Genomic DNA, 13,432 nt, shown 5'->3' with positions numbered 1-13,432 from the left:
ACCCCCACCCCCCTCAGCCACCTGCAGCAGTACACTGCGAAGCTGCTCCCAGCTCAGCAGGTCGTACTTCTCCAGGTCAGTGCCGCTGGGACAGTTGGGGTTGCCGGTGGGGGGAGAGGAGTCCAGGGGGGGGAGGGGGAAATCAGTTCACGCAGGCCGCAGACAAGGTCCGTTGCAGGTGTACAGGGGGCCGGGGAGGAGGGGGGCCCGCCCGCGGTGAAATACACGGGGATAGGGGTAGATGTACGGCAGGGAAACCGGAGGCCCTCCGCAAAACGGTGTGGAAGCTATAAGGTGGGGCGAGGCAGGGGGTGGAAGTAGGGGGAGGACGGAGGGGCACAAACCGTCTACGATACCCGTCTACGATACCACACAGTTATAAGTAGAATCGGCAAGTATAGTTATGATGATTACCGGTTCATATTTGGCGCCCACTTCATGACCCCCGAGATCGTCAGTATTTCATCCCGGGGGCCCTCCCCGAATAGATAACCAGCCCATTTGGCCCCCTTCCTTCCCCCCTCCATTCCTTCCCCCCTCCCTGCCTCCCCCCCCCTCCCTCCCCCTCCCTCCCGGGTACCTGTCCTCCATTGCGCTAACCCAGTACAGCTGGTCGCGGGGTAGTCGACTGACGGGCTCGTTCTCAGAGCCGTACTGCTCGTCCCACCTGGGCAGGAAAGTAGGGAAGAGGAGGGTGGGCCCAACAGCTGTGCTGTGCTCATCTCATATGTGTGTGTATATGTGTGTGCGCTAGAAGGGAACATCGCCTGCGCCCGTATGTGGGGGTGGTGTGTTCGCGTATGTGGTTGATGTAGGACAGACCGCCATAGGTGGTTAACTCCGGAGGTCCCGGGGGGCCGAGTAATGGACAGCTGGTCGCGGGATGTCGCGGGGATCCCCTCCTCCTCTCTCCCCCCCCAACTCCCTTTCCCCCCTCCCTCTCCCCCCTTCCACTCACTTCTTCCACGAATTGACCAGCTCCCGCGAGTACGGCCCCCGGCACACAGCCAGTGCACGCATGTGTACGAAGCCGGCAGTCCAGTTGGCGGGAAGAATCGCCGAGCCGCCGCTGCCGCTGGGGTCCGTGGGGGGTCCTGCGGCTCCGTCCCAATTGCCTGCTCCTGCTCCTGCTGCTGCTGCTGCAGCTACGGCACCTGCCATTCCGTACGGACAAAAGTGACCCAAACCAAGTTGTGGTGAGCTCCGAGTCCTGCTCTGACTTCCGGTCAGAGCCGGTCGTGGAGGGACAACCCCCCAATGGGGGGTGACGGGGGAGGGGGGTGCCGGGCTGGCCCTCCCTCCCCCCTCCCTTCCGCCTCCCAAATCTATCAGAAGGGTATACATACACAAGGGTTCACGCGACATAACGCATACAGCATGTGAAATGTAAAGTACATGGGAAGCGAGAGTGTCACGTGTGCGTATGTGTATTTGCACGATGGCAATTTGCGTCGACACTTCCGCTGGAGCAAAACCTGCGGCCCACCACCATACCAGTTATCCCCCCATTTCCCCGGCGCGGTTTACGTCTGGGCCCCAAATCTAAGGGGCGCCCCTGCTGACATAACAGACCCCCTCCTCCACTCCGCCGGGCCGTGTTTCTCTTCTACTCGGTTCCCCCCTCCCCCTGGCAGCAGCTTCACTCGTTCGTGGTTCGTCTTTTCCCCCTCACCCCCTCCACCCCCCCACAGCCCAACCCCCCACCTGGTGTGGGTCCCTCCCTCAGACCACTCAGCGCTCGCCCCATGACTGCCTCGGACATGACCTCGCTGGCACTCCGCTGAATGGCGGGATGGGGTTGGGGTTGGGGTGGTTATGGAAACGACAAGTGGGCAGCCCCCACGGGTATGAGGCGAGTTATGTGGGGGAACCCCCACTGGCAAACAGCAGCAGTAGCTATCCGCATTTGTCACCACCCACCATAATCACCATCACCTCTCTCCCCCCATACATACATACATACACATATACAGCTGGAAGACCCTTCCCCCCTCGTTCACCCACCTGGGGCCCACCGTTGAAAATCATGTCGCCATCAATCGGCACCACCTTCATCACAACGCTGCTAGCGACACCACAACCGCTCCCACCACCACCACCACCGCGGCGGCCGCGGCCGCCGCCGCTATCCCCCAGTCGCCAGGCCTCCCCGTAGCTCCCCTCACCCACTTTCACCAGGGCGGGCCGCTTCGCCGCAGCCCCCGCCACCCTGCGTCCCCTCCCTCTGCGGCCCGCCCCAGGAGCACACGACCCTTCCTCCCCGGTGGTTGCGGCAGTTGTAATGTCGGTTGCGGTGGTTGCCGCCAATAGCAGTTGGTCGATGACGTGGTCCATGGTGGGCAGCTGTTGGAGCTCAAGGAAAGGCTGAAGTGGTGAGGGGTGGGGTGGTGGCAGGGGGGTGTTGGCGCGTGTTAGATGCATGCAGATGTGTTAAAAGAACTGTGGGGTATCCGTATCAACTGTACACTGTCAGGGCCGTAGCGATTCACTTCTCCATGCAAGCTGTTGTTGTCAATGTTGTGCTAAGAGTGTTTTGAGGGGTTAGGGACGGAAGGGGGGTGTGGCGGGTTGCGACACCCGGGGGAGGAGAGCGGAGCTAGCGGACCTGCGGCTCTCTCCCGCGGACGGTACTGGGGCGCGAGGGGCCTCTGTCCTGCCCCCTCCTAAGCAAAGCCACCACCACCCCGGAGCCATGATGACCCGCACCCCCCGTGGCCACATGCAAATCCACCGAACCCCGTTCCGGTTCCATTTCCGAGTCCGTCGCATCCGCACTGACTGGCTCCCCCAGGGTCGTGGCGACCGAGCGAGCTGAGACAGCACTTGAAAGGCCGACGGCAGGCGTTGCGAATAGTGGAGGGAGTGGTCTTTCCGTTGGGGCTGGGCATAAGTCCCTGGCCAGTGCCAGGCCCGGCCAGATACTTGTAACGTTCATGCACACACACATGCATACGCCCTGGTATGTTTCCCCGGGATGCCGGTACTGACATGACATGGCACCCGCGTCCCCCACCCCAACCCACTCCACCCCATGTGTTCGCCAGGCTGTCTACCTGTTGGCCGCACAGCTGGAGGAGGCGCTGCAGCGGTGTGAGCGATGGCCCCGGGGCAGTGGAGGACCGCCGCACGGCGGCCGCCGCCTCCGCCTCCTCCGCCTCTGCCTCCGCCGGCGACGACGTGCGGCCCTCACCCGCGGCGCCGTTGCCCATGTCCCTGTCCCGGCTGCTGCTGCTCCTGCCGCTGCTGATCGGGGAAGAAGGCTCGGGCGGATGTGGGTCTGCTCTGATTACATGGAGCTCCTCTACGTCCAGCTCCTCCAGCTGCTCCTCCCCTCCCGGTGTACATTCTGCCTCCTCCTCCTCCTCCTCCACTTCCTCCTCTGGCTCTTCTCCAGGCCGCAGCTCCTCCAGCTCCTGCAGCTGATCAACTTGCTCCTCGCTTTGGCCGTCCTCCTCCTCCTCCTCCGCCGCCGCCGCCTCCGCCTCCTTCGCCGCCTCCTCCTCCGCCGCCCCGATCCTCCCGTCCTCCATACCCGGTGATGCCATCAGCACTTCCAGCCGTTCTTCACCAACGCAAGAGGCTCCCTCATCTCCGCAGAGCTCAGGGCTGAGCGAAGAAGTCATACGGTGCGCATGCGATACACGCCCATGCCGAGCTGCAGCGCCCTCGTCCGGCGTCAGGGCCGTGAGCGACATAGCGCTCACGCTCATGCACACGATGTCCGTCACCACATCACTACATGGTCCCCTCTCCCCGGGCGGAGATACGACAGGGGACAGAGAGCTTCGCCCGCCGCGGTGGCTGAGGACGACGCTAACAGCACCCGCCTCCGCCTCCGCCAAGACGGCCATGCTACAGCTGCTGGTGCGGCTGCGCTGGACAGCTGCTGCTGCTGGTGGTGGCGATCTGGCCCCGGACTGAGCGGAGCATTGCCCCGGCGGCACCAGCATCCTCTCCTCCCCGTTCTCCTCCTCCTCCGCCGCCTCCTGTGACAGCCATCCGCCGTGACCCACATCGCCTGCAGCGCCGCTTGGTGCAGCCGGGTGTGAGCCGCAGCTGGCAGTCCTGGAGGCTGGTTCGTGTCCGCCGCCACCACCGCCACTAGCCCTGATGACACCCAGGCGCCGTAAGCTTCGAGCCAGGACGTCAACCACCTCGTCCTGGCCGTGTGGGTCAGGGGGGAGCCCCAGTGGATGCAAGCCAGCGGGTGAGGGACCCGGAAAGCTCTGCGGGTGCGGGACCAGGGAGACTGGCCCAGGGGCCCAGGGGGAGGTGCAGGGGTGGTTATGCCAGTCCAGGGAAGTTGCCTGGGGGCTGCTGCTGATCGGAGGGGGACAAGATGGGGCGGCAGCGAAGACCTTGCACAGGCTGTTGTCCTCAGATGCTGCGGGTTCTGCAGGTTGCGCTGGTGCTGGTGCTGGTGCTGCCAGCCGCCGTCCACCGTTGGCCGGGACTCTAGCTGCTGCGTTGACACCAGTGGCGGCAGCAGTAGCAGCAGCCGGATGGCCTGCAGCAGCAGGAGCGGGCCTTGCGGTGTGTGCCCCATGCTGCACCCGTTTGGCGGGCATGCGTTGAGGGCCATTGCTGCGCTGGCTCTTGTGGTATTGGTGGCTGCGGCGGCGCTCAGGTTGCGGGCTGGGTACCGGGTCCTCCACGGCAAGTTCAAAGGCGTCGATCTGTACACCCATCCAGGAAACGGACCAGGAGGCGTGTTCCGCTCAGGGCTTAGCCCGGGACAGAGAAGATAGCAGTGAAGGTATGAGAACGTGGCCGATAAGAACGTGGTTTGGGTCCTGGGGGTTTGGCGCAGGCTAGGGAGGAGATAGTTCTTGGTTCGCAGCAAGGTGGCTGATGGGCTGATGTGTGGAGTCAACGGGACAAGGAGCTGACTGCGCAATGGCCATGGCTAATTTGTTCGTAGCGAAAGTGAGTATTTGGGAGATGTCCATGCAAGGCATGGCGCGGAGATTGCTCTGATAATGACGAACGAGCTGATGGACTTCACAAGGAAAGTTGTTACATGTTGTATCGGCGGTACTGGCCAGCAGGAGACATGTATTCCCCCACAACAGAAGTCTGTCAAGGGACCCACAGGCGAACTGATAGACTTGCCAAGCTGATGTCGTACCTCTGCGTATCGCACTACAAGTTCGGCAAAGTGTGCTCTCATAGCCAGGAGCCGCTCATGTTCCCTGCGGCTGCCAGCACTCTCCTTCTTATGGTGCATGGCGTCTAGCACCATTGCGAAAGGCAGAACCACGCTTGTCCGCCGGTCCCTTAAGCTCTTAAGTAGACCTCCCGGGCAAACAGCGGCAGGAACATTCCCTGACTTAAGCTCATGCCCGCCTGGCAGAACATAACGGGTGCTCTTAAAGCCCAAAGCTGTGTGAGCAGTTTCGGTTGTGTTCCCGGAAAGCTCGTCCTTGCCACAAACGTCACTTAACACAGCTGCTCCTCTGTCAGGAGCTGATGGCTGCGACGGGGAAATGAACATGACATGAAATTGATTTTATACAGAAAGAGATTTCTGTCAGTAGGGGCGAAGCAGCTTCCGACGTGACGCACCTCCTTCGCCCTCCGTTGAAATGTCTTCAGCACAAACGGCTTGTTATGATTTGTGCGATCTGTAAGCATTTTTACTATATGCTGTGATCCCGGGCTACCTCACGCGTCTGAAAGAACACTCAGAAACCCTTGCCTAGGTAAACGCGGGCTGCGCGCTATAGATTAAGCCATTATCGTAACGTCGTTTGTATTGACACGAATGCAAACATTTTTAGGCCACAACACGATGAACTGGCGTGACTGAAACAAACATTCCTTGCGATTGGATCCGGATCTTGCCAGGGCCAGCGTTCCAGCGACCAACAAACATAGTCACATTTCCCAACATCACGCTTAAGATATTTACACAATTGACACTTTTCTTGCGCATAAGCCATCACAACGTGCCGTCCGTGCCGCCATGCCTCCCGCTCTCCATGAACGTATCGATGAGCTCCTGAAGGGGCGCCAACTCCTTCTCGTCCACCAAGTTGTAGTGCTGCGACGCGGTGTAAGGGGTAGCATGGTAATCCCGGTCAAGCTTTGTAATGAATCCCAAGCCCGTCCTTGCTGGATGCGCGTGGTCCATGAAAACATCACATATGTTATTCCGCAGAAACCCGTGCCGCTGTTGCAACAGACGTGTGCTCGAAGACGAATCACCTGCAACCCTTCGCACACCTTGACAAAATAAATGAAGTGCTTGAAGCACGTCTTTAAATGCGCCTCTTCGCCCAGGGTACAGATTGCCGTGAAGTGCGAGTGGTAGATGTGCGCGTACACCCGGAAGAGGCGTTTGAAGATGGTCTTAGTTACTTCCAAGAAGTTGGGGGGAAACGGGGAGCCGAATTGCTGTGGGAATATCCTGTCGTCGTCGATCTGGAGAGGGGTTGGGTACGGAAGGCAGCATGCACAAGCATTGTAGTGCGCTTAGTATTGCAAGTGGAGGTTTGCCACCTTGGTGGTTTCGCCAGACCCGTGTCTTTATCAACCCATATCAAGGGCTGCAAAATTCCACACACCTGCTCCTCGATCCAGTCGTACAGCCGGTTGATATACTCGGGTGCTGAGCATTTAATGGGTTTCTTCACTTTAACGCCATCCGCCCAAAGATACTCATACTGTTACCACAGCGCGAAAGCCGTCACCAGAGAGGACGGGAAGACAGGAAAGCGATCAGTGCAAGGCACACAGAAGCAAGGCGATTCGGTCTCAACGATTCCTCATGGCATCAGAAATATAGCAGCCTTGACTTCCCGTTTGAGCTGGAGGAATTGCTGAAAATGAAGGCAATATTTGTTTCAGTAATTGTGGCACGTAGTTCCAGCAAGTTTTGGTGTACATACCTTCTAGTCCCAACCCTGACGCGCATGCCTATGGGACTAGGAGGCCGGCGTGAAGAACACAATGTATGGGCGCCAGAGCAAGTTTTCCGTGCTCATTTGTATCTCATGTGTGTACACGATGGATGACCATAAAACCCCGGCGATGACCCGACTATGCGATATTGCACCTGCCTGTACGGCCTAAGGGACTCATCACACCCACCTTGGCGCTCGCGGACATGATTTCGCAAGACCGTTCCGTGCAGACTTCCTCCAGAGTCCCGTACAATATACTTATCGCATTGTAGAAGTCCACAGTATTGACGGCAAGCCACTCATTCAGGTCCTCGCCGGGAGGCAGCTTCACTGCCTCCATTATGTTCCCACTGCCCAGCGTCGCATCGAGGTGACGTTTGAGTTGTAACCCCTATCATTGGGATCCTTAACACAGGTCATATGTTGCTCCGTGCCGCGTCCCCGGTACTGAAGTCCCACCTTGCTGCCAACGGGCGTGCTCTTCCGCGGCCGAAATGTTTTCGTGCTTCTTGAACTACATGTGCACAAACAAAACGTGATCATACGATTGCCCATGCAGAGAGCATAATCCTAACGAGAACCGACTGCAATTGCATAGCAACACTTAGCCTTGCTACCTGATGCCGAACATGATGTAATAAAGTGAGAATTCTTACAGTAACCCTGAGTTATCTAATCCTCAAGATAGCGACACAGCTGGGGCAGGTAGCGTCACGAATGAGTGGCCCAATTTTTGGTTGGGTAGTGACACGTAAAATTTATTTGAGGAACACTTTCATGATAAAGTAACTTGATGTATTTGAGGTTTTTAATACGCGTATTTCATTGATGTCATTTGCACCAAGACCGGCTGCTGTTCGTCAATGTTTTACCACCGCCGTATAGTGATGCTTGACTACAAAGTACAGAGATGACATAGAAGCATGATTCCGAGCTCTTACATGTAGGAAAATACAGGTAACCGTCGAATTAGGCAAAGTTCGTTGCACCGCTGGAGGAAACTTAGCGCCCACATACAACGCCCACTGCTGCACTCGCGCTTGCAATGTCACACCTCGCGCATCGCGCAACCTCACCAACTCCGTTCAAAGCAGCGAACCTGGCTAGCCATGGCGCGCAAATGGGTTGAATCCCTGTACACATCTGCACGCCCCTCCAAACGTTATGCCAAATTCAGCCCTGGGAACATATGACGCCAAACAACGAAACTTGCCTACACACCACGCATGCCCGTTTGCTACAAAGCACGTCGTCCTTTGACTATCCCGCGCCAACATGAGTACGACCGCGGCGGTGGGCACACCTGTGAGGCGTGTCACCTCACCAAAACACATGGCATCGTGTATGTAACACTACTGGGCGGGAAAGCAAACAGCAGCTGACGACTAGGATGGCCACTCAAAACGGAAAGCAAATGCCACCAGCTACTCCTGAAGCTCGATAGCACCCAACTGCGTAGACGGAACAAACGTCCCGGTGGGCGACCCACATGGCAGCGAGGCACAGCCATCATGTGCCGCAACTTATCCAATGGCGTTGTCCGCAACATCAGTCCACAGCTGCATCCAGCGCTTCAGCGGCTTTTGCACCACTGCTGCCGTCGACCATGTTGCCCAGCCCACGTCTCTTGCTTGGGGTTGGGGTTGGCGGAGGTGTCCGATCGATGAACCCCATAGGCTTCGCTACACCGATAACTTCATCCATCACACACGCACACCTGGATGCAACTCTAACCTTGGTCAGGTCTGGTGCATCTACGACTGTGATGGCCGCGCCTGGCTGATCTGCTGGTTTGCCGACGGCAGACTAACAACGTCCATGGTATGCCGAAGTACGCGCACAAGTACGCTTACTGGACCACGCTTACCAAAACACGCTATTTGTAACAAAATTTGAAGCAAACAATTGCTTAAGGCTTGGAGCCATGAAGTGGGTACCCATAATGTGTGAACGTATAGGAACGTACAGGAACTTAGAAGAACGTATTCAATCACGTTCGCGCATTCCTGGCGGTAACAGCATACCGAGTGCGTTGCTCTTGCCAGAGGCTAACGTTCCAGTAAACATGAATAATGATTTGGGCATCGCTCAATAGAGCAGGGTCATGCATGTTGCGTAAACTTCGTACGCTTGAATGCGGAAAAACAGCTCCGCGACTTTTAATCCAAGTGGAAACAACCCCTAACAGCGACGAGATGGCAGAGCGTGATGAAGTGCGCGGCGGAGTCGGAGAAGGTCCGGAGGAGAACGAAGTTAATGGATATGACGAAGGCGATAAGAATGGCACTCGACGGAATCACCCAGAAGTGGACGATGCGGTGATTAACTGACTCCGTTCCTTATTCCGCGTTGTCTGAAAGCAGGCGCAGCCAGCTGCAATTAGGCCTATCCGGTTGCGTGTAAGAGGAAAAGGTGAATGACAGGATCTTGGTTGAGTCAGATAGCGCGAAATGAGCCGTGCAGCCGCTGAAGTTTGAACTGGCTCGGCTAGCGGCCCCGGGCCATGTCTAGCCTATGGAGAGCCCCGAAGCGTCCCTTGTAGTAGGGTTGAAACGGGGTGCTTGGCTCCGCGGACCGACCTGTGCTGGGTGGTTGGTCGGTGCTGGTCGGGACCCCACGTTGTGTAACGCTCGGACGGCAGCATTGGCGGTGATTTCGGGGACTCGATCCCATGAGAGAGTAGCTTCGGACGCGGTGGGGACGGAAGGTCCAGCGGTTGGGATGCCGGACATGGGGGCGGTGGCAGGGAGTTCAGAAGCGGATGTGGTAGATGACGAAGATGACGAAGACGATGTCGAAGATGACGAAGACGATGTGTGAAACAGTGGGGTATATCTTCACCCGTGGCAGCTACCCTGCGAAACCCTGCCTTCCCCGGTATTTCGGGGCACCCTCATCCAGTCACCCTAGTCAACTTCTCAGTGGATCGCTCAGGTTCCGCACCCACCACCAGCATCCAACGGAATCTGCCGGGTCGACAGCGCCCCAACTCCATTGATGAGGAGACGATGTTGATGAGGACGAAGACGATGGTGATGAGGACGAGCTTGGCGAGGTGAATCGCCTAGGCTCTGATACCAATTGAAAGGTCCTAACAATTGGGGAGCTTAGGCTGACTTTACTTTTCCGAGATACCGGCGCGTACCAAGAGAATCGGGATTTTCAATCTCAACTTAGACTTACAATATGGACATTTTGGTCCGGTTAAATAGTCATGCTAGCGCGCCACGACCTCACACACCGTACACACAAGTCCTAGCTCCGCTAGCTCCGAAGTTACGACACGGTCACACACGTGTTCCGAAAGTTCGCCAACTAACTTCATGATATTACAGCGGGGTTAACGCGATTCCCCGTCGTCATAGTGAGCCACCGATTAAAGTGAACCAACTAAGCTTTACTTAAGGCCACGGAACCTTGCAATAGGGACAAAAGCAAACATAATAAATAAAGTCTTGCTCTCCAAAGCGGTCTTGAACATCACCGACTGGCTGGAGAAAAAAAAGCATCATTGCGCGCGCCATGGTGCCACATTTACTAATTCATGTAAATTATTAGGAACGTTATTAGGGACGCAATTAGGGGAGGCGTTATTAGGAACGCAATCATTTATTTACACCCCCCAATTGCGATTTGCAGCTGCAGCTGCTGCTTCATACATCATGAGACCGGCGCTTGGCTCGTGGCACAACAGGTGAAGTCCCTGTCCGATATCGCGAACACACAGCTGCTGCGGCCGTAGCACAGCCCTGCAGGTGTACTGCAGCGACTGGTCCTACCCAGCTCCAAGCAGATGTACAAGCTACCGGAGGGGGTTGTGGGAAAGATATCGCTCAGTCGGCGGAACGTCATCATGCCGTACAACTCGCCCTTCCAGGTCTTGGGGCTGAAAAGCGGGTAAACTGAAGTACCATTGACGGTGGCAGCACGTAGCGCCTTCGGCTCCTCGTTGACACAAGTGCTGTCTGTGGTTCAATGCACGCAAGGTTGTGAAATGCATACAAACATTATTATTATTATTATTATTATTGGCACAGAAGAGACAAAGCGCACAGCAGTACATGAAGCAGTGCAGTGCATGTGTAGTAGCTGGTACAGTAAGGCACACATAACGTCTACAAGTACGCGCTAAACGCTTCACCAGCATCTCAAGAGGCCTTTTCAGCGGCCAGCTACTACAGCATGCAGCAGTGCAGTGCATGCAGCAGAGGGTGGGGTAGCTATGGGCAATCAGGTAGGCAACATGTTTCGCAAAGTCATAGCATGCTAGCTAGCCGATTCACATCGGTATGAAATAATAATAATGAAGGATACATACAGTGTAAGAGCCTAGCTCAGGACTTAGGATATTTCCGAGTAGGGAATCCATTCCTTGTCATCATTTCATCGTCAAGGCAAATATCATACACGCAGGACATAGAAACATCTTTCGTAATCCTTGCAGTTAAAGCCGTACTCAGCAGTACATGGCCACGGCCATGGCTGTAACGATCCCGTACCCGTCTGCCCGTTCACGGCCAGACCTGTGTCGTAATTCTTCACTGGAAGGTGCAATTCTCTTACGCAGGAATCTCTACTATCGTACAGCAATCTCATCCAAGCACCTCCGACGGACTGCAAGCGACTATAAAACCCCAAGGGAACCCCCCCGGTGTTTATCAACACCTTCACAGTGGACTAGTCGCTAAATCTGTCTAAGTGACCAGGTAGGCTCTCACATACAGAATAACATCAGCAAATACCGTTAGTAAACGACGGGACACCGTTTGCCTGATGAGACGCTGATATAATAATCCTGAATAATAATCACTTGAAGACAGAAGTCAGTTTGGATTCGGGTGGGCAGTGTCTACAAACCATCTATTTCAGGCCTGCCTAACATGCCATGGCGCGAACCTAGGTATGGACCATTCTAAACCACGACGTATGTACTATCTATTTAAAGGCCATATGTACCTATTCTGGCATGGTCTATGAATAGACCGTAAATAATTTTACAGACGCTCAATCCGACGTCCGAACGAACTTCTGCCTTCCGTGAATATTTATTATTATCATTCCCTATGGCATAAAACGGGGGGTAACCCCTTAAGCGTAACCCAGGGGGCAGGGGTAGGGGTAAGTGGTTACCCGTGTGGGTATGTACGAAGGGAGGCCGGTAACCTAACCCCGGGTAGGGGTAATACACTACCCAGGGGTTACAGACAGGGTAACCCATGTTTGCAAGTGTGCCTCGACCAAACCCGGAAGCTCCGGCAGGGGACGTATGCTGGTGTCAATGGCTTGTAGGACGTCCCTGTCTCACCTGCCTACATATGCATGCACAGCTGTCACATCCGTCTATGTGAGCACATATGCCTGTCTCGCCTGTTTATGTGAGCACACATATGTGCATGCCTCTCTATACACTTCCATCCACGCCTGTCGCGCCTGTCTACACATGAAAACATACATGTCCACCAATCACTTGTGAGGGCACAATTGTCAACATTGCCTCACCAACACATATTCTGGTACCACTTTTGTACATGAGGCCCATAATAACAGGCTTTTTAAGGTAATTAACATAAAGTCAGCAAATGTAGAAGTTATACATGCATAATAGGTGTGTGTTTTGATTAAAGAATAGGCCCCACGCTTACGACATTGGGGCTCATGCGGCAGAAGGCCTTTTGCCTAGGCAGGCAGCTAAACCCCTCTGGTCGGTAGGGCCATGCAGCAGCAGCAGCAGCAGCGCAGGAGCCTTTGGAAAATGCACGGTTCCTCAACTATATACATGTTATGAATGCGGTAGCCAATACACATTACAATCGTGAACCTGATAATCAGTTTTAAATTACAGGGCCCGCTGCACGTGTTTGCATGGGTAGCATAGCATGTACATGCTGTACCCACCCAATCTATCGATTACTCATTTATCATACTCCTGCTCTCCATGTCCGGGCCCAATTGACTTACTGACGATAAACTCCAGTCTGTTAATGCTCATTCCCGCACAGGGGCTGCCGCTGCTATTCGTGGCTACCAGCTGGAAGCAGTAGGTGGCGGTGGTGGCGGTGACGTTCAGGGGCCCCGTTGGGATTGATGCTCGGTAGGGCGGCCGCAGATTAGTGTCACGGACATTGCAGGACGCGAAGAAGGGGAAGTTGTCCACAAGGAAGGTGTTGCCCCCGCCGAATGGGGGTGGGGGTGAGAGCTGCGGTGCCTTGGGAACCTTGGGGGGCTTGGGCGCCTTTGGTGGGCTGGGCGCCTTGGGCGCTTTTGGTGGGCTGGGCGCCTTGGGGGATTTAGGGCTCTTGGGAGGCGGTGGGTGTGGAGACGGCGGGGATGAAGTTCGTAAGATAGGCGGCGGTGGGGCGGGTGGTGGTGGGGCGGGTGGTGGGGATGGTGGTGGTGGAGATGGTGGTGGTGGTGGTGATGGTGAGGATGGTGGTGGTGGAGATGGCTGTACAGATGGCGGAGATGAAGGGGGCGGGGAAAGGGGCTGGGCACGAGGAGAGGGGGGTTGGGAGGTTGGAGAGAGCTGC

The 13,432-nt window shown here is 56.0% G+C and overlaps 3 protein-coding genes across 3 annotated transcripts in view; all 3 read right to left on the bottom strand.

Annotated features, from left to right (window-relative positions):
- VOLCADRAFT_93165 (uncharacterized protein) overlaps positions 1-5,634 on the bottom strand; it is a gene marked incomplete at both ends in the record, with an annotated part of 9,575 nt that extends 3,941 nt beyond the window's left edge. The window contains 10 exons of the mRNA XM_002952442.1: positions 22-85; positions 581-667; positions 959-1,154; positions 1,705-1,780; positions 2,005-2,364; positions 3,054-4,226; positions 4,442-4,507; positions 4,554-4,676; positions 5,129-5,473; positions 5,566-5,634. Of these exons, the coding sequence (XP_002952488.1) occupies positions 22-85; positions 581-667; positions 959-1,154; positions 1,705-1,780; positions 2,005-2,364; positions 3,054-4,226; positions 4,442-4,507; positions 4,554-4,676; positions 5,129-5,473; positions 5,566-5,634 (2,559 nt within the window). The remainder of the gene's footprint in view (positions 1-21; positions 86-580; positions 668-958; positions 1,155-1,704; positions 1,781-2,004; positions 2,365-3,053; positions 4,227-4,441; positions 4,508-4,553; positions 4,677-5,128; positions 5,474-5,565) is intronic.
- Positions 5,635-5,941: 307 nt separating this feature from the next.
- On the bottom strand, positions 5,942-7,448 carry mob1 (cytokinesis-related protein; the record flags this gene model as incomplete). Its single annotated transcript, XM_002952441.1, has 5 exons — positions 5,942-6,043; positions 6,226-6,423; positions 6,567-6,665; positions 7,093-7,296; positions 7,365-7,448. The coding sequence occupies 5 exons, from the start codon at positions 7,446-7,448 to the stop codon at positions 5,942-5,944; spliced, it is 687 nt and encodes a 228-aa protein (XP_002952487.1).
- Positions 7,449-9,201: 1,753 nt separating this feature from the next.
- VOLCADRAFT_105540 (uncharacterized protein) overlaps positions 9,202-13,432 on the bottom strand; it is a gene marked incomplete at both ends in the record, with an annotated part of 6,062 nt that continues 1,831 nt past the window's right edge. The window contains 4 exons of the mRNA XM_002952440.1: positions 9,202-9,417; positions 9,485-9,588; positions 10,685-10,870; positions 12,864-13,198. Coding sequence (XP_002952486.1) covers positions 9,202-9,417; positions 9,485-9,588; positions 10,685-10,870; positions 12,864-13,198 — 841 coding nt within the window. The remainder of the gene's footprint in view (positions 9,418-9,484; positions 9,589-10,684; positions 10,871-12,863; positions 13,199-13,432) is intronic.

The sequence above is a fragment of the Volvox carteri genome (genome assembly GCF_000143455.1).
Source record: "Volvox carteri f. nagariensis unplaced genomic scaffold VOLCAscaffold_30, whole genome shotgun sequence".
Classification (NCBI taxonomy): domain Eukaryota; kingdom Viridiplantae; phylum Chlorophyta; class Chlorophyceae; order Chlamydomonadales; family Volvocaceae; genus Volvox; species Volvox carteri.
This window is presented reverse-complemented; position numbering and strand designations above follow the sequence as displayed.